At 44.6% G+C, this 27,206-nt stretch overlaps 2 protein-coding genes across 3 annotated transcripts; one reads left to right on the top strand and one right to left on the bottom strand.

Annotated features, from left to right (window-relative positions):
* On the top strand, positions 1-25,322 carry ninl (ninein-like). Its single transcript, XM_076285313.1, has 28 exons — positions 1-174; positions 1,369-1,580; positions 1,757-1,853; positions 3,207-3,400; positions 7,320-7,386; positions 7,620-7,810; positions 8,616-8,771; positions 10,834-11,001; positions 11,739-11,875; positions 12,341-12,481; positions 13,006-13,180; positions 14,078-14,188; positions 14,594-14,683; positions 15,454-15,601; positions 15,852-15,920; positions 16,043-16,164; positions 16,436-16,794; positions 17,430-19,034; positions 19,608-19,712; positions 19,814-19,883; positions 20,025-20,309; positions 20,625-20,717; positions 20,827-20,973; positions 21,250-21,399; positions 21,563-21,676; positions 22,088-22,297; positions 23,019-23,132; positions 24,127-25,322. The coding sequence occupies exons 2-28, from the start codon at positions 1,398-1,400 to the stop codon at positions 24,316-24,318; spliced, it is 5,493 nt and encodes a 1,830-aa protein (XP_076141428.1). The 5' UTR covers positions 1-174; positions 1,369-1,397; the 3' UTR covers positions 24,319-25,322.
* gins1 (GINS complex subunit 1 (Psf1 homolog)) lies at positions 25,005-27,189 on the bottom strand. 2 transcript variants are annotated; one of them, XM_076285317.1, is made up of 7 exons: positions 27,020-27,189; positions 26,775-26,839; positions 26,589-26,687; positions 26,405-26,495; positions 26,133-26,246; positions 25,608-25,682; positions 25,005-25,473 (listed from the first exon to the last, which is right to left on the bottom strand). In XM_076285317.1, the coding sequence occupies exons 1-7, from the start codon at positions 27,092-27,094 to the stop codon at positions 25,405-25,407; spliced, it is 588 nt and encodes a 195-aa protein (XP_076141432.1). In that variant the 5' UTR covers positions 27,095-27,189; the 3' UTR covers positions 25,005-25,404. The 2 variants fall into 2 exon arrangements, with proteins under 2 accessions (XP_076141432.1, XP_076141433.1); XM_076285318.1 differs by lacking the exon at positions 26,775-26,839 and having other exon boundaries at positions 27,020-27,159.
* Positions 27,190-27,206: the final 17 nt, after the last annotated feature.

A 27,206-nucleotide genomic window follows, 5' to 3' on the forward strand; every position in this document is an offset into this window, starting at 1 on the left:
CCCCTGCTCAGAGAATGTACAGAGAATGTAGTCCACTTGGTCACTCTGCAGATGTGTTCTACAACAAACCAAGAGTAACCCTACTGTAACCTCATAAGTCAATAATGGGAGGACACTCAAGGCGTAAAGCGTGTACGTGAATTTTACAGTGGTGACCACGGTGCAGTTGAAACGGTAAGACTCAAATTTCATTTTGTTATAATACGTCTTCGAGTGTTCACTAGAGTCACACAATCGGCAACACAATGTATGAACTTATCTGTTAAATACTTAGAGACAATATTTTAATCTACTTTACGCAGCAAGACGGTAGAAATCAACTTGTATTTTTACTGTCCGCTTTTCTCCATTTTGTACGACCTTTTGTTTCGCTTAGTTTCCCGTTCCCATGGTGAAGCGTACTTCACTCATGCCGCGAAGCTACAGAGCTACCCAAAAGATAAGCTCTGCGTAAATGTATGCGTTTATTTTGTGTTGTTTTGTGAATTACGTATACAGTAGCGACACACAACAGTAGCGATTAATGCATCTGCGCCATCAACCAGTGGATATTTTCATTCAATAAAGTTGTGACAAATTATATCCTAGTATAAGGTTGTGTCCCAATCGTGTGTGACCATCAAGATGATCTTGTTTGACGGGGAAGATCCGAAAATTCAGAAATCTTTGGAACTTTGACCCAACCGGTGCCTGTAGAAGCTACATGTTTAATAGAAGTCAGTTTTGGTCTAGATGTCTGAATATGGGTCAAACCAATACATCGATTATCAGGGAAGCCCCAGGCCTTGAAATATTAGTGCAGCATCCCTGTTGGCGCTTTGCATTGTCGAGAAAATTCAGATTAAGATCACTATTGATGCATTATTTTATTATAGAGTTGTGAAATGTATCCTCTATGAAAAGCTGTTGGTTTTGTCAAAAATAGTCACTGTGTTCAAATAGAGTGTGATTGTTGGTTTTTACTTCTGTTTTGCCACCGAAATAAGGTCAGCAAGTAGCACTTTGTGCCCCTCGAGTTTATGTAAGCACAATCAAGACCTCCAAAACGTCAAAAGGAATTGAGTAGCCCCTACGAGACATGACTACCCAGGCAGACGATTTTGGCCTCTCACTCCTCGCTGGAATGCGGAGGACCGATCCACTACTGGAGGGACGCAAAAAGTCTAGCCACAGCTATGCACTCTCCCCAGTAATAGTTTACGGTAACAGAGCTCCGACCGAGTAGGGCGTCGTGTAAGTTCCCCGCTTGTACAACATTCGGAGAGGTCAGAATATTTGTCAACATCCGATCAAGTGCAAGTCGTGCACCTTTCACCGTTGTTGACATTGTGGCTTTCCCCGCTGACCCTCCCCCACCCCCACCGATAGAGCGGCGTAGCCCAGCAGTATGTGGTGGGATGGATGAAGAAGAGCAAAACCGCTATGTGGCCCAGCTGAAGGAGGAATTCAACAGCTGTGACACCACTGGCACCGGTTACTTGGACAAAGAGGAGCTTTCGGTGCTTTGCCAGAAGCTACACCTGGATGCACATCTGCCCCTGATGCTGGATACCTTGCTGGGGCCACAGCATTATGCCAGGGTAAGAGGGATGCACCATGCCCTATTAAACTTCCTCACTCTGTGCACCTTTGCCCTTAATGTAGAGACATAAACTTGAAAGACCTCCTAAACGGTATTTGCAATATGTGTGAGACATGATCATCAGTCTTTTGTTGTCCTGTGATGCATTAGCATCTTTTCACACTCTGTGTTCAGGTGAATTTTGAAGAATTCAAAGAGGGCTTTGTGGCAGTGTTGTCACGCTCTCTGGAGTTCAGTACTTCTGAGGAGGATAGCAGTTATCTGGAGCCAGGTAAGACAAAATAAAATAAAACATCCGTATCAGGTTTTTTTTGTGTCTATCAGATTGCAAGATTAAACTAAATAAACATCTAAATAAACAACAAGTTGTTTGGATTTTCTATAAGCCTAGTGATACCCCCAGAAGACACAATGTGCAGAATAAGCGTCATTTTTGTCTTAAATTTGTTTGTTTTACAGTATACTATTGATTCAATGAATCTTTAAGTGTATACAATGAATGTTATGCAAACATTTTGGAATGGAATGTCAGGGAAGCTGGGTTTAGCTTATCTGAAATTCTCTTGTTAAACAATGGTCAGATTTGTTCACTTGTTACATGTTGTGCTCAAGATTGTTGAGTGCTTTATGTAAACACTTAATCAGTACTGTGATTGGATCAGTGGTCTGTGCTGGCGTGAAGGATAGGCCTAACAGATTTGGTTATTGAACAGTATACTGTTTACTGTCTGGCTGTGGTGGTAAACACATGTGATGACTTCTGCTGGATATGTTATCACCATCTGAAAGTCAGTCTCCTTTCTTGTTGTGTGTGTTATTATATCAGTACAGTTTTGTCATCCACATTGTAATCAGCAGTTAGCTGTAGTTGTTTTAGATTTAGTTGAATGTTTAGATATATACACTTTCAATTTAATCCAAAAGAGCATATTTCAGAATAACATTGTTTCTTTACTTGGACTGTTTAATGCTTTAGGGGCTACAAATGTTACATCTTTTCAAAAAAGTATGCTTAAAAGAAATGCAGGAAACGCCTAGGTCTAATAAGAAGTAATGGGTCATCTTAGCTGTGGTTGGGCTGAGGGGGGAAGGCTGATGTTTTGATTACATTCATTTTGTTCAAACTCAGCTTATTTGGATACCACTGTATATAGATGAGACCAAATATGGTCAGGGCAATTATTGTATAACCGGCCATTTTGTATGTATTTCATTGTAACATTTCAGTAGCCTCTTATAATTCGTTTAGTTTTGCTTGTGTCAGTAGCACACTTAGAGTTGTGTATAATTTGAGGTCCTGTCAGGTCTGATGGTTTTGAAGGACTGCATTTGGGGAGAGACCTAAATAGAGAAACGTATAATATCAAACAGATGTGAGACCAGCCAGTATGGTAAAGAACATCTATGGTGGTCATTTTCAATAACTGATTTTGTGCTCTGCTGAACTCAAAACATTTTTCTAACCAATATATTCATTTATTTATTTGAAGTTTATTTAAGAGGGACTATGCTCATACAAGAGAGCAGATCACAGTTCTGGCCTTGTCCAATTGTTTTGTAAATCTTTATGCTCACAGCTGTATTTGCCCTTCTTTTCCTTGTCCCCATTTCATGATTTGTCTAGTGATCCCAGAAGAGGTGCAGCCCAAGTTTGTGAAAGGAGCAAAACGATATGGGCGTAAGAGCCGGCCGGACCGACCCAATTCAGAGCGGACTGCTGATACCGACGAGACAGGACCTTTTCACACCGACCCGAGTGAAACCACAGGAGTGAGAAGGGCCAAACTCCGACGCTCCACTTCGCTGGAAAGCGTGGAGGTAACGGACCGACGGCTTCCGCTTGAGTCATTTGAGAAAAAGCCTGTGGAGGGTTGGCTGGAGTTCATGATTGCAGCCAGGCGCAGGATTCTAAAAGAGGCAAACACGTAGAGTCCACTATAGCTGGATGGATTACTCCTGGCACTAGGACCACAGAAGCTTCTAGAAAAAGAAAAAAAAAGACAGAAGCATTGTGCTAGATTCACTTTGGGTATGGAGAGTGTATGACCAGTTTGGTGTGCGGAGGGTATTACATACCTGAGTCTAGGCTCTGAACCCCCTAGGTAAGCAAATTTGAGGCGGTCTCCCCTGGCCTCAGGAAGTGTGGTGGTGTTTGGAATGTGAGAGTGGGAGCCCATTGAGCCTAGCCTAGCCTAGCCGCCCCCACCCTCACCCCTTCGTGGTGCTCTTGGCTGGGGATCAAAGCTGCGTGCCCTGCGTTCTCTCTTGCTCTGTCACGCTCTCTCCTGTTATCCTTTTCTTTCTTGTTAAAGTCTTACTTACTGCTCCATCTCTCTGTACCTCTTTCTCTACCTGCCCTCACTCTGTCATTTCCTCCTTATTGTCCTCTTTCTCATGCAGGGTTCTTACTTTCCTCTTGCTTTCTCTCTCTCTTACTCTTTCTCTTCCTCTCTTTATATCACCCTCTCCCTCTTCCCTTTTCAAATTTTTGGAAATGGAGAGGAAATTAGTCAGTCTTTTATGCATACTTCACCCTTTGCCTGTCCTTTTCTTGTGACCGACTGAGACATTGGAATGAACCATGCAGTTTGAGAAAGAAAAGAAAAATAGCTTGGCATCTGCTTAGCAGTAGTTTCAATTTCCTACTTTCGATTTGTCCATATCTTTTGAAAAACAATGGAGTGAGGGCAAAAAGTGGCCAGGATGCCTACTGTATATAATTGTATGGATCCCATTAAGGCCTTAAGGACAATGGCAAGAGGATGGCCTTGTGTGCTAGTGTCCTTTGTTATGGATCGCAAATTGTCTCTGCATCAATGGGAGGATCACAGGATCACTGTGAGATGTGAAAAGTTGGGGGTCTCCTTCCTATTGTTCTAAGTGACAAAGATTTTCTGCTCAGTGTTAAGAGCTGACCAGGCTTGTGAGAGAGAGAAACCGAAACAGAAACAGAAAGAGAAAGAAAGATTACACAGATAATGAGAAGTAGTGTATGTGGGTGGATGGGTGGAGATGTGATATGAGAGACTTGGGTCAGATCACACATACCACAACAAAAACAATGTTTGACCATAATGCTCCACAAGCCAAAATTCATCCCTTGTTTTTAGAATCATATCCTCTTATCCCAGAGTGTCTTCCTTTCCTTGTGTTTTTTGCCGGTTGCTTTGAAATATTTGGGCCTTTTATGTAATGCTGTACTGGCAGCCTCCGTGGCTTGGGAGATTACATGTGTTTTAAAGCCACTGCTCTCTCTCTCTCTCTCTCTCTCTCTCTCTCTCTCTCTCTCTCTCTCTCTCTCTCTCTCTGTCTGGTGCATCATGCCACGAATCCAGTTGTTCTGTGTTGCTCATTGCAACTGTAAACCCCTCCCACCCTGTCTGTAATCTCTTTTAAATAGTTTAACATTTCAACTGTTTGCACATTATGTAAAAGGCTTAAACCTCTCTGGATTCCTACTAGATTCAAAGGGGAAACAGGAAGTAGAGATTTGGAGTGAGAGCAATAAATAGTGACAAAATAAATTTGCAAAATTTCACACACATACATATATCCAGCCTTCCATACAAACAAAGTGGCATTTCATTACTATAAAATCTTCTGATATAACATCTCTGACTAGTTCAGTTGGGCACATGTAATATGGGTGGCAAGTTGGATGATGGAGTCATGGGTGTGTGCACGCGTTTGTTGGGGGAAGGGGTGGGCACACATTAGTTGCTATGACACAGAAATTCCGGGCTAGGTATTCTTGTGGAATTTTGCTCCGAGCAAGCACTTGTTTTGTAAATAATTGAACCAGTTCTCATAAATATTGTAGATTTCCGGATCCATGCTTTTTTGTGTTGCATAACTTATTTTGTTTTACATTTGCCAAATGGGGCAGACAACTTTTACTTTGGCTTATTCTCCAGTCACATGGCAAAGACTGGTAAAAGCCAATAGAAGTGAATATCATGCGCTTGAAGCTAGAAAAATGCCCCTTGCTGTCAATCCTATAGAAGCACTACCACCACTACTTTCTGTTATAAAATGAGAAGAAGAGTAATAATCCAATTGGATTGGAGTCAATCCAATTGACTACATAATGTTAAAAATTGGAGTTCATCCCTGTAAGTCAGTGCTCACAGATTTGTGTGTTATGTCAGTGCAGTCTGCACAGCGACACTGTGTGACTGGGCAGGAGCCAGAAATAAATACTTGCTCATGTGTAATTAGTGCGGGTGAAGGCTGCCAGTGCACTTAGCGAGCTCCCAGGCACCCAGTCTCTCTCCCTGACTGTCTTGTCTTCTCTCTCTTTCTCTCTCTCTCTCTCTCTCTGTGTCAGGCAATAGGAAGACAAAGTGTCCTACTCCCGCCTCCCTCAATAGGGTTTTGTTTTGTGGGCCATTACGTAATGTTGTTCAATATTTCAAGCTGATGAAAATTGATTGTGGCTTGTCCCACATTGCGGCAGTGCCACATCTATCCTACCCCCCTTCCTCCTACTCTCCTGCTGTTTGCCCAGGGCTGTGGGCTGATTGACTCTGGTCATGACTTAGGGATTCGATGTGGTTCACTCACACTGACCTGCTCATGTGATTGCGTTTGACTGACATGCAGAGTTATTCATGTTTCTTTGTGGTTGCTGGTGCTGCCCTTGTTGTTTGTGTGGCGGAATGTCACAATGCAGTGCCGTGTCAATCTGATTTTATTTATATAATATTTATATGAATGAAATAACATGGAGGTAGGGTGTGTGAGGTGGAAGACTGTAAAACATGTACATTTAAAATGAAGAACAGCAAGTAATCAGTTAGGTTTTGCCTCATGTGCTTAAGAGGATTGCCCACTGGTTGGCGCCAGTGCACAACACAATAACAGTTTTACACCAAAAATGGCAACAACTAGACACGCAAACATGCATAGCCTGTACCGACACAGTAATTATACAATTTAAAATTACATGCATGCATTGCCATGTTCACAGAGATTTAGTTTAAGTTTTGATGGCATGTGTGATGTCATGTACCATTAAAGGAATAAATTATGACACCAGTATGGATTTTCTCATCGATAATTGGGAAATGGTACCGGGTGTTATATATACATACATACAGATACAAACACACACACTCGCTCACACTAACACACACATAAACTCACTCACTCACTCGCTCGTGCCCCCCACACCCACTCACACACACACACACACACACACACACACACACACACACACACACACACACACATACACACACACACACACACACACACACACACACACACACACAAACAACAACTCACTCACTCTCTCTTTTAAACAGACGCACGTGCATGATAAGCCCCTTAGATAGGAGTGCAGGGCCCATATGTTGTGAGCTGGTGCTGCTCTGCTCTTTAGCTTGACATTACAGTCTGCTGGTTGTCCTTGCTCAGTGTTGTGGAAGTAATGTTGGCGGGTGGGAATTCCTTATGGTCACTGCATTGTTTTGTCTTTTGTTACTATCCTGTGCTCAGACATGGGGTACCCTGTACTCTCTGTTTCACTATCCCGCTCTTTTTCACTCACACACACACACACACACACACACACACACACACAGACACACGCATACACAGATAAAAGGGAATCCACAAAAACACTATCAGTGTATTATGTAGCAAGCAAGTGAAAGATGTTATCTAAGCTCCCTTGAGTACATATATTTCCATGTCTAAGGACTTAAGTGACTCTACCTCAATGTCTATGTTTCAGAGTCTGAAGTCTGATGAAGAGACTGGGAGCAACAAGGAGGCCTTTCTCTCTTCTTTTGAAGCACAAGGTACTTGGGTTCTTCATTATACTGTATGTGGTGTAAAGGCAATTGGACATTATTTGTGTGGTCTTAAGTCTCAAGAACACATTTTCAAATCTAGCATCGTTATTTCAGATATTTTGTTTAAAGCCCATTATTTTGACATTCATTTAAAACGGTGGCTGGTGCCATGTGTCTGTGTGTGTGCGTGTGTGTGTGTTTGTGTGTGTGTACACACACATGTGTGTGTGTGTCTGCAGGCCAGCAGAAGCGCTGGAAGCCGGACAGCACAGGCAGTGGCCTGCACTCACCGGGTCTGCGGGAGAAAGTGACCGATGGGCAAGTGAGGGCGGTTTGGGAAGAACTGGGCGTCGGTGTCGGGGGCTCACTCAGCCGACAGGAGCTGTCACTCGTGTGCGAGCACATCGGCCTCAAGAACCTGCAGTCAGAGGTCAGCAGAGCTACCTACACACACATATACACACACACCAGTGGTCATTTCGTTAATGAAGACAATGACAATGATTCATGATTGTCATATTTTTACATGATTAATATGGGACAAGATCACCGTTCTCTTTTGTGACAACATGCAATATTGTTGGCAAGATAAAGACAAGACTAAAACATACAGACCTAAAACCTTTTTCAGGCTTTGAGCGCCTGTCTTGAAGCTCTTGACTGCTTGTTTGTGAAGGTTTGAGCTCGCCCTTGGGGCCTCATATTGGAAAGTTGTGGAAGCTGTGGGACAGTTGTATGGAGAACCAGTAGCTAGAGATACTCCCCAGGTTGGCTTCCCGATGAAGACGTTGTTCACCCCTGGTCACAGTCTTTAAAGGGGCAGCCGTGGCCTACTGGTTAGTGCTTCAGACTTGTAACCAGAGGGTTGCCAGTTTGAACCCCGACCCCGATACTTTAAGTGTCTCAAGGGTTAGGTGGGATGACAGTCACAACTACTCACAAATCCTTCACCAACAAACAATATTATACAACAGGACCCAATTTGGACCCAAGCCAATTTTGAAGAATGACATGCAAGTATTTTGTGTGCTACTGGCTGTAACACTAGTTACTTTGTTTTTTGCACTGCTTATTTTATGCCATAAAGTGTCAAGTTGTAACAAACACTCTGCCCCAGAACATCATTACCTGAGTGTATGAAATCCCTGAGGACATCATTCAATCTGTTCCTGTGTGTGTGTGTGTGTGTGTGTGTGTGTGTGTGTGTGTGTGTGTGTGTGTTTGTGTGTGTATAGGAGCTGGATGCTCTCTTCAGGAAGCTTGATAAGGACCAAGATGGCCGAGTCAGCCTGCAAGAGTTCCAGATAGGCCTCTTCAACCATGGAGATCTGCCCGCTCCAAAGTCCTCGTCCACCCCACTGAGGCCTAAGGCCCAGCTGTCACTGTTACAGGTCAGTCAGAGAAAGAGCATGCACTGCACACACACACACACACACGCACACGCACACAAATACATATACACACACACAAACCCATCTACGCAGCTACCTTCTTGGGTCTCCAGAGCGTTAGGAGACCTTTGGCAAGCCCCATCCCATATTCTGACTATAAAGCTGACTGTAGAGAGTTTATTGGATGCTGGTAACGTGGAGGCTGTTGATGGGACTCTAGAGACTGTGAGGACTCGTAGCGGTGAGCTCGGAGGCCAGCTGGGGGATTAACGGGAACTGGTGGTTAACCTAGGGTTCCAGCCTACCATAGACCTCTGAAGTTCGCCTACAAAAAAGAACCAAAACGGCCATCTTTGCCCATATAAGGATATCCGGTTGTTAATTGAAGCTAACTACCTATTGCAAGTTGCATTGCAAGTTGGCTCTGGAGTAGCAAAAATCTAAGTGTGCCGCCTTCACGTACCGGAGATCACAGTATCCACTCAAAGGCAGAGGACAAAAGTGTGTTCAGGAAAACGTCTGCATTTCAGACTTTTTCATCCCCGCAAGAGTTTAACAGGTGCGATAATTCAAAATCCCCATGTTATTTTCCCATAGGAAAAATCGCCAGATACCGGATGTCAAAGATGGCAGCTTTTTTGTAGGCGAACTTCAGAGGTCTATTGTGTTTTTCTCAGAGCTGGTGAAATGGGTGATATTATCTCAATACATTGTGGATTTATTGGTGAAGTCATTTGTTCCGTAACCAGCATATCTGGCCTACGTGAAACTTGCCTATCAGCAGCGTCTAGATTGAAGGTGGAGGAATGAGTAGAAACAATCCTACTGAGATATTTTAAGTCACATTTAATCGTATTATGCTCTTGCAACAATAGATTATTAGGTTTGAGGTCATACAAGGGTTGATCTCCTTACCTCATACCTATCATTGCAGCAAACCAGTGCCAGTATCCCTTGATAAACCACTCCCTCTCAAATTGCGTAAATGAAATGTTTTCATCTGAACGAAATGCCCATTTGAAATCAGTGCGAATAAAGAGTATGTGGCAAATTGTGCAACGCACAATACTCCCTTTTTCTGAGGTGGGGATATTGTAATTGCATCACAATGAGAACTGTTGGCTGTTGTTGGCTTGTCTGTAAACAGTGTGCGAAAATGAAAACAAACTGAGCTGAACTGCGTAAAAACTCAAACAAATCAAATGTTTGGAATGGATAAATGACTTCAGCTCCACAGATGATCAAAGATAAAAACATAATTTATGTATGGCAGAACTTTTTATTCAGGCACAGAGCCAGGGCAGCCAAGTGTTTACCTTCCTGCTGAGTAGGACCACATTTTAAAAAACCCTGATGAGTGATGTAACCTCAGCCTGTAACCAGTTGAGTTAATTGATAGATGGGTGGAGCTCCCACTCTCAGTTCTGTTTAACGCTATCACTCAGAAGCAAGCAAGATCTTTATGATGTACTGCACTTCAGGCCTCATATCTAGCTGTGGCCTGTTAAGGCGCAAAATTAAAGTTAACATTTGTTCTATAAAGGCGGACAGTGGTGGCTCACTAAGGGTGAATATTATAAAACATCATTGTTTTCATTCCCTAATGTTTATCTACACTCAGCTTTATACTATTAAGTTCCTAATCTGTATATCGGGGTATTTAACTCATTGTGAAGTTCTGAAACAATAGCTTATGCTGACTGGTGTAGACGAGCAGATGTTAAGAGTTTCGCCTCAACACACAATGCTGTCTCCAGAGTCTGTGTAGATGGTGAATATTGCACTGGCTCCATGACATAAGCGCCTGGGCAAGGAAAGTAGGCTAAGCCAGATTATGGGTTACACCAGCAAAAAAAAAGACACTTATTAGTCGTGCGTGAAATTTTATTTATGCTGGTCCCAATCTTTTGACCAATGAGGGCTTGTACGGCACAGCGTGAGGTGGAGGTCAGGGGAGAAAGGGGTCGAGTCCGCCTGCGACTGTGCACTTGGCAGATCGTGATCCTTCTCGGGGCGGCCTGCTACACATGCTCATGTCATGGCCCGCTCTGTGTTTCAGCAGGCGTTTGATGAGAGGGTGGCGCGGTCCACCTCCCCGTCTCTGCTCTCGGCCACCGTGGGCCAGAAGCTCCTGACCCGGCTGGACGATGGGAGCGGCTGCACCAGTCCAGAGCGGGTCATCGCCCTCTGGACCGAGGAGGGCATCCGCAACAGCAGGGACATCCTACAGGTCAGTCAGTCTCATGCCCTTACATGTCTGCCCTGATAGGCTGGTATATCTGTTAGGAATTTCAACACTCTGCTGTCAGCTATCACTGCGCAGGCTGATAGGAGATGTGAAGGTGACATTGTGTCTTTGGTTACAACAATGGATGAGCTAAATTATCATTGGTGCTATTCATCAGTGGCTATCTGGATTTCCTTTTGACAGGGATATGGAGGTCACCGTGAGTGATTTGAGTTATTTTCAGATGTGCCCTTGAAAAATGTAATTACGTGCTCTCACTGCACCACTTAAACAGATTTGATGTGCTTAAACTCTCTGGGGTCCAATGCTTTTCTTCATAACTAATTAGCTGTTTGTGTACTCCATAACATACTTGTGCATGACTCCTCCTTGCCTTAATACTGTGTGCATTTTTAAACGTAATGGATGGAAGTAGAGTTTTTGTTTTACAGGTGGTTAATTAATGGACTAAATTAACCTCATATAATGAGTTTGTCCTTTCCAGAGTTCAAACCCTTATGCCTTATCATGTAACGACACATGGCGCTTGCATGCTTTATCTGCTAGTGTGTGCTAGTATGTACAATGACCGGTGACTGCTTTAAAGCTTTTCATTTTGTCAAGTAACATTGTTGATCTTTACAATTGGTTAAAGATTTTTTTTTTACACTGGGATAAAGATATTTGTGGTTGACATTTGAGGTTGAAGGAAGGTTTTGAAATGTGTCATGGTCTTCCAGACTCTGGACTTCTCGCTGGACGAGCGGCTGAGCCTGGTCGAGCTCACCCTAGCGCTGGACAACGAGCTGCTGGTCAGCGGCAATGGCATCCACCAGGCTGCACTCATCTCCTACAAGAACGAGATCCACTTCCTACAGTGGGTGGCCTACTTTGCATTCACTTTAATTTGCTTTGCTTGAACATGACATTCAACTACAGTCAAAAAAAAAAAGCTTGACCCATTTCTCCTCCATAATCCAAATCCAAACATCCCCAATGTATATCAAAAGAACATGTTTGTTCAATTTTGTCTCCATCTAGAGGTGGCACTAATTTTGTGACGCTGTCTGGTACATGCTGGACTGGTTTCATTGTGCAGTGATCTTAATTCCCAGTTTTGGAACAATTGCAATGTGTCGTAGCATGCCATTTTACTGCCTTTGTAGTAAATGCATGGCATTAATATGGTTGCACCATCCATGTTGGTCTGGGGTCATGCACTTTTCAAATCTTGTGGATACAATGGTGCGCCTTTTGTGTAGTGGGTATGTATTCTGTATTAAGTGACACAGTGAGGTGGTCCATTGTTTGATGTTTTTTTTTTAATTGTTTTTTTTTAAAGGACTCTGGCTGATCAGGCATGTCGAGAACGGGATAAAGCCAAGGCTGACCTGGAATGGGCTGACCGAAGGAACTTGCAGCTGGTCAGGGAGGTGGATGACCGTCACGCCACCATGGAGTCACTCAATGAAACAAAAATCAAGTGAGAGACTGATTACACGCCCTCCCTCCAAAGACACATATACCGGTAGTCCATATGCACAGTTATTCCTGTAAACCAGACAATCAGTGCCGCCTGCTTTACTGGTTCAAGAGTCTCAGGTTGCAAGAATGCCAAAGAGTCACACTCTTCATGTTGTCATTGTAATTAATGGTAAAGCACAATGACGTAGTAGGGTGACCGTACTTTTAAGAGAGATTATTTTGAAACACAAACATTCTTTGAACTGATGCTGTAAGACTTCCTAAGCATTTGTATAGTAGGTGAACACAGAATTATATTAGATATATTAGGTTAATAATTATTATATTCACCAAAGACAACAGCTTTCATTAATTTTGCACTGCTGCCCTCAGCTTGCATCGAGGTTTTATATATATATATATATATATATATATATATATATATATATATATAGTGACATTCTTTTCTAAAAATGCCTTTAAATTGAATCAGAACAACAAAAAAGGCTCTGGTTGTGACTGTCCTGCTCTCTGATTGGCCAGGGGTCTGGAGCAGGACTTCCGGGAGAAGCTGACGGCGTTGCGGAGCGAGACTGAGCAGGAGAGTGAGGTGCTGATGCAGCAGCTGGAATGGGAGCGCGTCAAACTCCGCGAGGAGGTGGAGGCCCTGCAGGCCAAAGACGTCAGCCTGCAGGAGGAGGTGTGCAACGTCACCCAGGTGAGGAGAGCCGTCATGGTCAACACTGTGAGCTGGGTGCCACCCACTCCTGATGGTCACAGTTCAGATGTGCAGTTTATAGTCAGACATGCTTGGATGTGGTAGCTGTCATGCACTGTATTCTCAGTTAGTGACTACCATGTTGCTGCTGCTAGTTTGTGGTAACACAAATGCTTCTAGCTTGTGGCAATTCATTGTAGGCTTTACCTCCAAGCATCATTTAAAGCAGGGGTGTCAAACTCATATTAGATTTGTTGGAATGAGACCTAGTGGGGGCAGTCATTGTCATGGTCATTTTCATCTCTCTGCATTGGTATCAGAGTGTTGTTAAATTATATACTCCTTTACTATACCCACTCATGAGCAAACAAGTACAAATAATTTACTTGTCATATCCTGCTCTTTCTCTCTTGAAACACCCTACTTTCATGTCAGTTTTTTGGCCTCTTCCTTCCTGAGGGTGGTTTGTAGTGCTAGGTTTAATCAATTTATCACAGAAATTGCTTATTACAAATTGTTGAAGACAGCTGGATGTGAATATCTTTTCTTTCTAATTTTTCTTTCCTATCCAAAACATCTTGGGGGCCGTATGAAACCTGCTGGTGGGCCTGATCTGGCCCCCGGGCCTTATGTTTGACACCCCTGATTTAAAGGGACAGAGACATGACTAGGCAGTCAAGCTGCCATCAAACCATCAACCATTTAGCAACCACCTAGGTGTACATGCTGTGTACAGCTACCATATCCATACTTCCTGATTGTCTGCATCACACACTCTGTGCCTCAGATTAATGGCAGTTATTATGAGGCCTGTTGTTGCCTAGTAGTTGACCGGTGTGTGTTTCCCTGCTGCGTGTGTTTGCACGGTGTTAAATAACAGCTGCTTCGCTGTCACAGGAGAACGCTCGGCTAGAGGATGAGGCGAGCGCGTTGAAGGGGAAGCTAGCCGAGACCGAGAGCACCGTGGCCAGGCTGCACAAGGACCTGGAGCACCTGCTGCAGGACAAGGTGAGCGCTGGCTGGGGGAGGAGGCCTGTTACAGCGCGAGGTGAGAACTGGGTGGAGGGTGAGGTGGGCCTGCTGCAGCAGCTGCACCCAAATCCTGCTCATACTGTCTACAAACACAAACCGAAAGAAGCACTTCATAGAGACTATGAGATCTTTTGTAAGGAAACAAACGGAGGACTTTTATATACACACACATGGAATCAATCATTTTTAATGTATGTTTTCCCCCAGATTGAATTACATTATTACTCCCTCACCCTATTCCTATGGGAACATATTTGTGTGTTGGATTGAGAGACATATCGTGCCTCGTCAGAATCATAATTCCAACCACCTCGGCATACCACAGAAAATAAATGCTGCAATAAGATGAATTTCCTGTCTAAAATTATGGATTTTTGTCAGTTTGCCAGCCTGGATCAGAGCCCAGCTGTCCTGGAAAACCAGGAGGAGCGTTTCTCTGATATCATTAAGGAGTATGAAGTCCAGTGCAGGGTGAGTACGTCACACATGCGCATGTCAACTAAGACTTTCATATACAGCTGGGGACATAAGTCTATTTAGTCTGTCTTCCTGTATTCCCCAAACGGGACTGATGTATATCAGAGGAAGTGACCTTGGGTCACCTGTACCTGTTAGTTTATTTTGTCTGTTTGTTTGTTTGTTTGTTTGTTTGTGTGCCTGTTGTCAGTGTGTAATTGAAGTGATGACTCAGGCAGATGCTCGCCCCCCTTGTGCTTCCCCTTTGTCTTCATCATCTAGAGCAGAAGATTAAGTGTCCATGCTGTCTGTGTGGCCGGGCATGAAATTAGATCAGACTTTCTGCGGACTTGATGATCTCCGAAAGTGTCTTACGTGTGGTTATTTTAAAAGAATGTAATGGTCTGCTTGCTTTGGCTTGCGTTGAAACCTAGCGTCTGCCATTGTTTTGTGGGAGTTGACGTGTGGAAGTTGAAACTGACATTTTCACCGCTAATTGAGTGATTTGTATTTAAATGCACTCTCTCTGTGGGGACTAAGAAAGTGAAGGTGAGCCTGTGTACAGGGCTTTGATTGCTCTCTGATAGCTGTGTGATGGTAGTGCTAAGAGGCTGGCATAGGAATGAAATTTGCCATTGAGTTGCATGCCAGCTTGTAAAAAGGCTGGATGTTCTCTCCTTTTGCTGAGACCTATAGATGAAAGTTGCTAGAAGTGTGTGTCTGTGTGTTTGTTTTTGTCTCTGAGACACCAGCACTGCTAACTGGTTGGAATGTATGCCATGCAGGAGTTGCGAGACAGGAACGACGAGTTGAGCTCGGAGCTGGAGATGCTGAAGAACCAGACCCTGAGCAGGAAACCCAGGCGCTCGAGGGAGAGCCTCTCCTCTCCCACCTGGTCTGGTCGCCGAGCGCTCGTCACCGAGTCTGATTCAGGTACACTCAGGGCGCATTAGGATTTTCACCTGCACTAATTGGGATCACAGAATGTGGGTTGTAGCGTAAACGTAAGCGTTTTGTGTGTGCTACTACTAAAGCCCCACCCTCTCATTTTATGTCACTTGCGCAAAGCCACACCCCTCCACACCCTCAGAAGTAGTTTCGCTTTTTATTTGCTGTTGTATGAAGTAGCTGCATGTGTCTCTCTGGTCAACCTCTCTGTTCCCACTCTGATTTGCACTTCTAGATGACCCTGAGATGAAGAAAGGCAGTTCTCCTCAAGTCAAGAAAAAACTTGAAGTGGAAAATAAAAGTGGTAAGAAATAGCAACAGTGTAAAAACCCTCACCATAAACCTACCTTGAATTATATCAGAATGGGATTTAGAGTGTGTGTGTGTGTGTGTGTGTGTGTGTGTGTGTGTGTGTGTGTGTTTCAGCATTGGGCTCCTTGGAGAGTCTGTCTGCACCTGTCAGTATAGAGACTGAGCTGGCCATGGAGCAGCTGAAGGAGAAGTACGAACAGGAGGTGCAGGATCTCAAGATCCAGCTGGAGACAAAGGTATGGAGCAAACGGACACCGAGAACATAGTATGGAAATCTGGTCAGAGATCTGTAGAAATACTAGAAATATTACCATTGGGACAGATGTGCAGACATAGGAAAATGGATAAACAGGGTACACATTACACAGGTATGCATCATCAGCCTCCCTGGGAGAGACAAAAGGCAGATGATTTTGTGAGCGTCATATTAACCTTATACTGAGAATGGCCACATTTACAGAGGCCTCAGACGTCATGTGAGCTTGTGTCCTCTCCACCTGCGCGCAGGTGAACTTCTACGAGCGCAGCATGGAGCTGATGCGGCGCAACATGGAGGTGGAGCGCAAGGACATCTCGCAGAGCTTCAAGGTGGAGATCAGCGAGCTGGAGGAGCAGAAGGCCCAGGCCGAGGAGCGGGCGGAGAGGCTGAAGCAGAGCGCAGAGAAGCTGGAGGCCCAGCTGCAGGCCCGGGCCGAGGGGCTGGCCTGGGGCTCGGAGCTGGACCGCCGGCTCCAGCGGGAGCGGGCCGAGCTGGAGCAGAACTACGCCCGTGAGATGAGCAACATCGTGCAGCGGCTCACGTCCGAGAAGGACCAGCTGGAGGCCGAGCTGAAGCTGAAGATGGATCAGGAAGTGCTACTGGTCAGGTGGGTGGCCGGGCTTGTTTTTATTGATTTCAAGAGGACGGGCTGTTGATGACTATTGTGGGTTAGCAGGTCATTTGCACTAGAAGTCTCAGTTTTTGGAGTGGAATTCCCTAAATTCTTATAATTGTAGTGTTTTGACCAGGTTGCTGGTCTATTTCTCAGCTGACCACAGATAATATTGAATCCCAATCTTGCATCCCTAAAACAGCCATTGTTCATCAGTTAAAGCCATGCACGCGATGAAATTGGGTTTCTTGCCGGATGGCTAACACGCATCATCTTCCCCTTTTATACAGAAATGGGTCAACATTTAGGTGCCATTCTTAAATTATGCATGTCTTGCCACCTAAATGCCTTGACTCATTTGCATAACCAACCAATATACAGAATCTCCATTCAGCAGCAAGAAAGCTAACTGTTTCCTTCAATGTTTAAGTACTGTGTGTGTGTGTGTGTGTGTGTGTGTGTGTGTGTGTGTGAGTGTGAGAACTTGTAATGCTGTCATGTTGTGACCGTATGCATGTAGACTCTGTGTGTGTACACACACACATTCATGCCATAGGTGGAAAAAAAATATGGCCTTGCACTGTAAATGTGTATGCGTTTTTACAAGCTGTGACTGTGTGCTGAATCAGGGAGGAGATGGACAGGCAGCTCTGTCAGTGCAAGCAGCAGTACAGCGAGGCCCAGTGCAGCCTCCTGCACCAGCTGCACTGTGAGCGCCGCCGCCTGCACGAGCAGGCCGAGCAGCAGCGCCACCAGCAGGGCCGCTGGGAAGCGCGCCTCCACCAGCTGGAGCAGGAGGCGCGCAGGGAGCGCCTGCGCCACGAGGAGCGCACCGGCGAGGAGCAGGCCCAGATCTGCCACGGTGCGGCCCTGGAGAAGAGGCGCCTGGACCAATCGCACCAGGAGGAGGTGCAGCTCCTGCGGGAGGAGATCCACGGCCTCCGGACCCGGGTGGAGCTGGAGGAGCGGGCTGAGGTGGAGGCGCAGGAGCTGCGGAAGCGCCTGGAGGCGAAGCTGGAGGAGATGTGCGAGCAGCTGGAAGAGAACACGGTCCACCTGAAGTCGCAGGACGCCGCCATCCAGCGTCTGACGTCCGACCTGCTCCGGAGGGAGAAGGAGCTGGAGGCAGAGAGGACCCGGGCGGAGGAGCTGCTCCGAAAGCTCTCCCACCTGACGCAGGAACTGGACAGCGCTCAGGCGGAGGCGGCCGCGCTGCGCAGCGAAAAGGAACTGATCCAGGGGAACTGTAACCACCTGTCAAGTGCCTTCGCCCTGCAGCAAGCTCAGTTCAAGGAGACAGACGAGGAGATGAGCGCACTGAGGGCAAACATGGAGAAGTCCCAAGAAGCAGTAAGGCTCAAAGAGGCAGTACTCACGAGACAAGTCGCAGATCTGGAAGTGCTTCAAGCGGAGAGAACCAAGCTCAGCGAACAGCTGAGAAGGCAGACGACAGACATGGAGCATTTGCAGACACGTCTCCAAAGTCTGACGACAGACTTGGAGCAAATGAGGAAGAGCAAGCTGAGCTTGCAGGAGGCCTTTCGATCGGAGCAGAGCAAGGTGACCGACATCCGGTCAACACTGGAGCTGGATAAAGAAGAGAGGGATTGCCTCGCTCAGGAAAACGCGGCCTACCGTGGGCTGACCAACCAGCTCTCCGCACAGATTGTGGAGATGGAGGCGGAGGCCGAAGGGTTCCGGGAGGATGTCCAGCGTATGACCCGGGAGCTGGACAGGAGAGACTGCCTGGTGGAGGAGCTTCGCGCCCAGCTGGACGCTCAGACGGTGGAGATGGAAAAGCTGTGGGCCGGAGTCCAACGGAAGGTGCACTTGTTTGAGCAGGGCAAGAGCCTCTCCGAGGAGGTGGAGGAGCTGAGGGGTCAGCTGGTGGACAAAGAGAAAGAGCTCAGCGCTGTCAGACAGGAGGTGGACGGAGCTAACGCCCAGCTCCAGACATCCCTGGAGGATCTGAGCCGGGCGGAGGAGGAGTTTGAGCGGGAGAAGACGAACATGAGGGAGCAGCTCCTGGACATGGAGAACTTGGTCATGGCTCTGGAGGAGGCAGAAGGAGCGAACACACAGCTCCAGAAATCCCTGGAGAGATCCCAAGAGGAGCAGAGCCGGGTGGAGGAGGAGTTCGATGGGGAGAAGACAAGGATGAGGGAGCAGCTCTTGGAGATGGAGAAGCTGGTCATGGCTCTGGAGGAGGGCATGGACTCTGCCAGTCCACACAGGTTTGTCGCCGTGCGGACTGGTCAACCCAGGAAATGAGGCAATAAAAACAATGACTAACCCACACCCGCCATGATCTGAGACATTTATGCCTGCTGACCGTTGGATGCAATGAACTGAATAACTGTAGCTTCAAGTGTGTGTGTGTGTGTCTAACTTTTTTAATTATTATTTTTTTTCTCTCTGAATGTTCTGTATCTAATGGAATGATTAACTACAATCTCTTTCTCCTCGCATCTCTTGCACAGTTTCAACTCAGACTTTGTGGAATTCACAATTGTGCAAAACATTTTTCATCCACTAACTGAATGATTTCTTTTGATTGCATGGTAGTAGATGTTGCAAATAACACCAGCATCGCAGAAGGTCTTGGCTCTGTGTGCCGTGTGCCTGCAGTTTGTTACAACTAATCTAGATTGATGCGTTTGGAAAAAATGCCTTTGCCTTATGTTTCATTGTTCTAGTTCACTGAGTGTGATTGTGTGAATCCATATTGTCCATCCATCAATTTGGCTTGGTGGTGTTGATGTCACATCATGGAGATGTTAACCATGTTTATGTGCTGTTTGCATCAGGGCTAAACTTGATGAAGTAAATTCTGAGAATTGTGCCCTAAAAGACCGACTGACTATGCTACAACAAGATGTGAAATCGCTTGAAGAGGAGGTTGACAAAAAGAGGTGAGTTTAAACCTAGGAATGATCAAGGGGTAGTGTTACAGAGCTGTATAATATGAACGCTATGATATGAATATGTATTATTTACTTTTATGTGTGGCCAGGAGGAGACTGGATGAAATGGAGCGAGAACATGAGAAGGAAAGACAGGAGGAGGAAAAGCTGCACAAAGAGGTAAATGTGTTTTTCCCTCCACAGACCTGTTTTCTCTCAAAAGACACGCACACATAACATGCATATTTAAAACTTGTCAAAGCTAGTAGTCCTCAACTGTGTGTGATCTTGACTGACTTTCCTTATCTTCGCTTTGCTCAGAATGCAAAATACCGCGAGGAGGTTCTGGACCTCAGCTCGCGGAACCTCCAGCTTAGCACTGAGAATGCTGAGCTGAGCTCACGTCTCCGTGCCGACCAGGGAGCCGTCCAGATGCTGACAGAACGTCTGGCCCAGGTGTGCCGAGAGCAGGAGGACGGGAAGACCACCATGCGGCAGCTGCAGGAGGTGTCCAGTCAGCAGGAGCGGGACAGAGCACAGCTCCAGGCCAGCTGGAAACTGGAGCGTGAGCGGCTGGAGAGAGAGCTGACCGCAGCTAAGGAGAAGGTATGCTCATGGAGGCCAAGTTCTGAGAGCTAATGCAAGCATCGGTCATCAGTAAAATTGATAGAACATTGGTTTTAAAACTCCTCTGGGAATAGCCTTAAATTCTTTCATAGTAGCATAATAAGCTATGGAACTTACTGAGAATATGCACAAGGTGATGTTTTGATCTGGTTACTTGAAGTGTCTATTACCATTGTCTTGCTGATATTTCATGTGTGGGATGTTAGAGAAACAGTCAGCTGGTCATAAATTACACTATGTCTATCCTATGTTGGTGACTGGTTGTGATATTTTACTTTTCTGTGTGGAATGCAGATTCAGCAGCTGTCTGAAGTTGAGTTAGAGCACCAGTGGCTTCAGCAAGACAATGAGCGGCTGCTTAAAGAGGCAGAGGAGAGAAAGCACAAGGTAGGGGGGAACAGTTCTCAGGTTGCCTTCCTAACATGTTCTCTATTTGCTGAATCCATGCGATGTGGTTCTGTGTATTTAAAAATAACTTTGTTTAATGTCTTGACAGGTTGAGAAACTCCAGGAGTCACTCCATGCTGTTGACACTCAGACAGAGCAGCTGCGCTCCCAGCTCCAAGCGGCATCCCAGGAGAGTCATATGCACAACCAGGAAACTGCAGCACTGCAGAGAATGTTGCAAGACTCCCAGGACAAGGTAGCCCACAAATGCATACTTTCCTCGTGTCACATCACTCTCAGTAAAAAAAGTAGTGATTGCTGGAACAGGTTCTTCATTCTGTCAAATACATACAGCGTATGAAGCACTCAGGGCTTAAAGCAATGGAAATGGAAAGCCTTGTTCCATTATCAGAAGCCGCTAAACATAATTATCTATGCTTAAATCTTGAATGACCTAGCCTAAGAACTTTAAGCACTGTGTCCTATAGACTAAACTCTGAATGTGTGTGTGTGTTCACTTGATGTCTCTCAGGTGAGGGAGCTGGAGATGAGTATGGGTCAGCTGTGTAGAGAGAAGGAAGAACTGCAGAGGGCCAGAAGGCAGCATGAGGATGAAGCCTCTCGCACTATGGAAGAAGAATGCCAAAGGCTTCATAAACAAAACCAGGACCTGCTTCAAAAGGTTAATATGACACTGTTTTACATTCTCATGATGCACGATGGTAATGGAATTATTTTTCTTTTCTTTTTTTTAATGTCTCAAGTCCAGAAATACAGAGATTGATACTTAACCAGATCCATGTTGAAAATAATCAGAGTAAACACAATTTAATTTCCTGTGGCAGGTGGCACAGCTACAGGCTCACGAAAAGGAACTGCGGAAGCTGACTCAAGAGTGCCTGACTCTAAAACACAAACAGACACAGTTAGAGACAGCTACACAAGATGCCAAGAATCAAGTGAGCCTTTCTTCTCTCTAAATTAACATAGTCCAATATACCCCTTGGTCATAGAACGCACAGAATGCCAGGCAATGATTAAACTCTGATTTGAAACAATAGCCAGCACTGATGGCATTGCATCCATGCAGATTCCAGTCAGTGCCATTAAGTCTTATTATAACTAAAGTAGGCATTTTTAAACTCCTCTACTACAAAATCAGTGATGTTAACCATTGACCCATTCACGTTTATTGTATGCAGAGGTGCTTTGACCTCAGTGATTACATGTTATCCATGCTCATATGGCAGAATTGAGAACTCCAGAGTGTGTATGTTTGTGCCTGCATGTGTGTGTGTGTGTGTGTGTGCGTGCCTGAGTGTGTGTATGGGCACTTGTGTCTGACCCCCCGATGCTGCGTGTCCACTCAGGCGCTGCAGGCGGACACGGCCCTGTCCGTGGCACAGGCGCAGCATGTGCGGGCGCTGCAGGACATGCGGGAGCAGGTGGGTGCGGGCTCCAGGGAGCAGCTGGGACCCCTCCAGGCTCAGCTGGCTGGGCACCAGCGCCGGGGCCAGCAGCTGGAGGAGATGCTCCGTTCTCAGGCGCAGAAGGCTAGCACACAACTGGCACTGCAGCAGGTAAGGGGCAGCCATCCAGCACTAAGAGCTACAGTATCGGTGAGAACACTTTTCCACTGCCAAGGACATGCACAGAGCACATGAGACACGGTGGTATTTTTTTATTTAAAACTTCAGGCAATCAGCAACTGGCCGGGTACTCAGTTTTCTAATTTCAGCTAGTGTTTAGTTTCATTTATTTTCTGGTCTGCGCTGGCTGTGAGCCTCCCCAACCCCCATACCCTTAGGTATGAGCTACACCAGGCGCGTAACTGAAGCGTTCGGTTCGCAACGCGTAGAATCCATTTTAAAGAATGGTCTATTTTTTTTCGAACGTACGTGCCGCTGTCACGTCTGGTGTAGCTACTTCCATTGATTATAGTGGAAGCTAATTGTTCCAGCAGACGCTACGCAAACGGAACAATTCAGTTACGCGCCTGGTGTAGCTCATACCTTAGTGTCATTTGAACATTCAGCTCAGTTCTGAGACCGTCATGGCATTAAACTTAGACTTAATCTTACATTGTTCACCTTCACATTTTAAAAGATACTCGTGGGCAGTACAGCGTGAAAGTGACCAAATTATGGCAAAATTATATTTAACTCTTGAAGTAAGTCACTAGACCTGTGCGGCATAAATGGCTGTATTGATATCTGATACATAAAGGCTGCAGCACCCAGGATGCATTAACAGGTCCACATGTCCATAGTAACATCTTTTCCATCCTGTCCTTCCCTCCAGGAGCAATACGAGAAGGTAATGGGGCATATGCAGGAAAGGATGGAGGAGGTGGAGGCTAAACTGAAGAATGTTCGGATGATGTTACAAGAGAAGGTCAATCAGCTAAAAGAGCAGGTGGGTTCTTATCACTCAATCCTAGTGACCCTTAAACTTAAACTGTCAGGAAGCACCTGAGATCCACAATCCTTTTCCAAGAAAATGCACATTCATGATTTCTATCAGCCAAGCTAAACACTGCCCTCTTCAATTTAATCTGATCATTAAGCTACAGGGAGCTTGTCTAGCTCTGCCAAACTGCTTGTTGGCTGGAAATGCTCCATTGAATTGTAATTGGCCTGTAAGCATCAATCCATGTTCTACTGAATTAGGTAGGGGCTGATGCTGAGTAAATGATTACAAAAAGTTTGGCTAGTTAAGTCCATCCAGCTTACTGAGACATCATATTCTTCACCTCAACAAAGGCTGATGTCAGTTGATCCATTTGATGTACATGTTAAATTGAATCAAAATTAAATCGACTACATGTATGACAGGCTTGTCAGGTAGCTTGTTTGTTTCCGGTGGAGCGTTAACTGTGTTGTAATGGCATCTTCTGTGGTATTCTGCTCCTTACATCTTCACTCTGATACTGAATATCTTGTTTGCCCAATAATAATTTTAACACACGCATAAATCCTTCTTTATCGTAACATGCTGATTCACTAGGTGCAACACCCAACTGGGTCCGTGTAGACACTAATTACAGCGGCAGGTTCAAACACACCTGGCTCTGCCGGAAACAAATGAGTGCACCGAGAGCCTTTTGTGCATGTAGCCTATTGGTCACTTGCAGGTTTAGTAAATTAATGTAAAAGTTTTATTTGAAAACCAAGCTAAATCAGTGTAGGCTATTGGTTGTACTTTCCAGACTTGAGGCTTCTGAATGATGTTAAAAAAAACTAAGCAGCTATCTGACTTATTTGTAATGTTTTTTAACCATGTCTGCAGTGGCTTGTTTAGCAACTCTTATCGTGTTATAATAATTTCTAAACTCATAATTTGGGAGAGAAATTACACAAATAACTTGGCTTTTGAAGACACCATATTTGGATCAATCTTTGTTTTACAGTTGACCAAGAATGCCAAGTCCGATCTCCTGTTGAAGGACTTGTACGTGGAGAATTCCCAGCTCATGAAGGCACTGCAGATCACAGAACAACGTCAGAAGAGTGCTGAGAAGAAGAGCTTCTTACTCGAGGAGAAAGTGGCTGCTCTTAACAAACTCCTTCGTAAAATTGCTCCTGCATCCCTGTCTGCCTAGAGCACGTCTTTCCCTACAAGCTTACACAAGAGCCATATATACTATTGTGACATACCTCTATCCTCTTTCACCACAACCAAGTAGGATGCAGTTACAGCTTAGTGGGGCAGGTGCTGCATTGTCCTTAGTCACCTCAAAGCAATAATTGATCCTCATGTATATTGTTTGAGCACAAACCAAGCAGGTAACTTGGTATTTTCATCTAGGGTACTGAGTACAATTTTTGCTCTCTATTTTTTTCACCTCTTGTGAGGCTGTAAGACCAGTTGCAGGTTTTAAATCATAGGTTCAATTATTGTGCTTTTTATAGTGTCTGATGAAGTGGGTTGAGACAAATGACCGGTAGCGGACCATGCTACAATATTACTGCTTTCTTAAAACCCATAGTATAATCCTATGGCTAAGTTGTTGTAAAGACATGGATAAAGTGTAGTCCTGGACCACCTCTACAGTGACAACCTGTCCCCTGAAAGCCTCCAGTTTCACAGGTCGATCCCTGTCTTTGTATATGTTTGAGTGGATGTAGGAATGCTACATCCATGTGCTGCTTGGGTTTCGGTCCCAATCTTAACATCACAGGGAAATCAGGGTGCTTCTTTTTCTTCCCACTGGTTCTTCTGTTAACATGGATCCAAGTTTAGCACAATCATATGCCCGGTCATAACAATGAATGATATTTATGAAAGTGTTCTTAATAAACTTGTAATAGCAACCAAAAGTACAGTATTTCATAATGTATAGTTTTGATACACGGGTGCTACATTTTGACACTTGCACATTTTGAAATCTTTATGCACTACTGTACAATTCAAGCTTGTAGAATCACAAAAGATTGTGGAAAGAACATTTAAGATGGTGGTTAACATTATCCTATTTTTCCCCAGACAGTGATATTATTCTATGAAGAGTAATTGTTATTAAGTAGGATGTAAATGTATTATTGCCCTACATCACTGTATAAATTAATGTACAAATGTTTACCAAGTAAAACCTCTTCCCTTGAACACATGCTTTCAGAACCTTTTTCCCCACATTAACATATTTTCATGTAATTCTGTATATCTTATACACTCTTCTATTGTGACCTCAAGAGATGACATGCTCCAGGACACCTTGCCGAATCAGCTGCTCACATTTCCAACGTGGGAGAAAATGCTGTAAACAAGATTATGCATGAGCAAGTTAAAACGAGGTTATACACAATGGCACTTTCTTGAAACATTTACCTAAATATTAATCAATTCAATATTTGTAAACAAATTTGAATGGAAAGTGTTGCTGGAGCATACCTGGCTATTTTTCTTCAGCAGGATAACTGTGCCATCATCTATTTCAAACTCACCATGGTCTTTCAGACAGCGAACCTACACACAAACAAAAATATCTCAGGAAGTCTAATTCGGTAACAAATTTCCTATTATTTATCATTAAGTCAGACAAGAGCAAGAGATTTGAATGAAGTAGGAAAGGCTGCAGTCTGCCGCTATGACTTTAGATCACTCGATCAATAAGAACAGTGGTAGCCTAATATCTAAAGAGCTGGGCTGGCATGCAGTAGTCCGAGAGGTGTAGGTTCAATTCCCAGCTGCCAATGTTGTGCCCTTCAACAAGGCACTTAACTTCTGGGGAGACCAGCCCTTGTAATAATTGACATATTAGTCAATTGCGTCAGCCAAGTGAATTAGTAAGTAAACTTGAGAAAAACAAGAACTGCAATATAGTACGCAGGCATAACAGAACGTACACTTATTCTACACAACTTCATTCCTCACAATGCCACTGAGTGTTTACTATGCCCTTTGCATCTTTCTCACCTCTATATAAAGGCTCTTGGGAGGTTTCATGTCCTGTGTTATGTCCAGCCCACCTTCACCAATTGATCTCATATAGGTGGCAAGGGACTTTTTGTACTGGTTGAACCATTCCAGCTGTTTAACATTTGAAGACAAAAGCATAAACTTCCAAGAGAGCTTTATCTGGACAGAAAAATAATAATGATCCCCTAAAGCTCAAACATGCATGCGGATATCACTGGCAAGCTAATGTTATTAATGGCAGATAGATACCCAAAACAAAACGAATTTACCTCTTCTGCGCACATGTGAAAACGAATATTTGTAGGAAGGACACTTCCATATTCCCACCTAAGGGCTCGTATCCTAAGTAAGCGATCGTACCTGTAGAATAGAGATTTATTGGCTCAAAGCCGATATAGAATAAACTAACATGTCAAAGGCAAGGGTCAACAAATTATTAAGCACAACGCTTACAGATATGCAGCGACACAGCGTTGATTCCTCAACAGGCAACAGTGACGGAATTTGATGGTAGGAATCAGTTCACTTTTGCCCTCAGCTTTCGCCTCATTTCTAAAATGACAGGGGAAAAAGTGAAATCTCATTAGCCAACACAGGTTGTTGTACTCGACTATTGTTAACATCATGTCAATCACTTACACATCACTTTGGTTTTGTTCATATAACGCCTTCATTTCTTCGAGGACCTGTCGGATGCCATCCTCCTATTGCAATTGACATTTTAATGTTGGCAAATGAACTTATTATTTGAACATTCCAAAGCATTCAGGGATTTTAATGTAAGTAACGTTAACTTAATGTTACAGAAATAACTATGATGCTTGATGCTAATAGTTAGCAGACCACTTTCATGGAAGGATAACAAACGTAGCACTCAGACTTACATTAAAAGCTGGTAATTGTCCATCACCCATCCGATGAAGTTCTCGAATAAGTTCAACTGCCTTTTCACAAAACATTTTACTAATGTAACAGTTAAATAAGCAATAACGATTGATCAATAGCCTTAGCAAGTGAACACGCAAACGAGTAATTTCGCGGCAATGAGGTTTGTGATGATCACGTGACCAT

The sequence above is a fragment of the Alosa pseudoharengus genome, unplaced genomic scaffold (assembly GCF_046254945.1).
Source record: "Alosa pseudoharengus isolate Yale_2024_CS ecotype anadromous, Long Island Sound unplaced genomic scaffold, YU_APseudo_1.1 YU_APseudo_1.1_scf_15, whole genome shotgun sequence".
In the NCBI taxonomy this organism is placed as follows: domain Eukaryota; kingdom Metazoa; phylum Chordata; class Actinopteri; order Clupeiformes; family Clupeidae; genus Alosa; species Alosa pseudoharengus.

Coding starts and splice junctions, on each gene's coding strand:
- ninl (XM_076285313.1), top strand. CDS start 1,398: ATGGATGAAGAAGAGCAAAACCGCTATGTGGCCCAGCTGAAGGAGGAA. Junction 14,189..14,593: donor AGCACCTGCTGCAGGACAAG/GTGAGCGCTGGC, acceptor GATTTTTGTCAG/TTTGCCAGCCTGGATCAGAG. Junction 16,165..16,435: donor AGATCCAGCTGGAGACAAAG/GTATGGAGCAAA, acceptor ACCTGCGCGCAG/GTGAACTTCTACGAGCGCAG.
- gins1 (XM_076285317.1), bottom strand. CDS start 27,094: ATGTTTTGTGAAAAGGCAGTTGAACTTATTCGAGAACTTCATCGGATG. Junction 26,688..26,774: donor GAACAAAACCAAAGTGATGT/GTAAGTGATTGA, acceptor CTGTCATTTTAG/AAATGAGGCGAAAGCTGAGG. Junction 26,247..26,404: donor TTCACATGTGCGCAGAAGAG/GTAAATTCGTTT, acceptor AATGTTAAACAG/CTGGAATGGTTCAACCAGTA.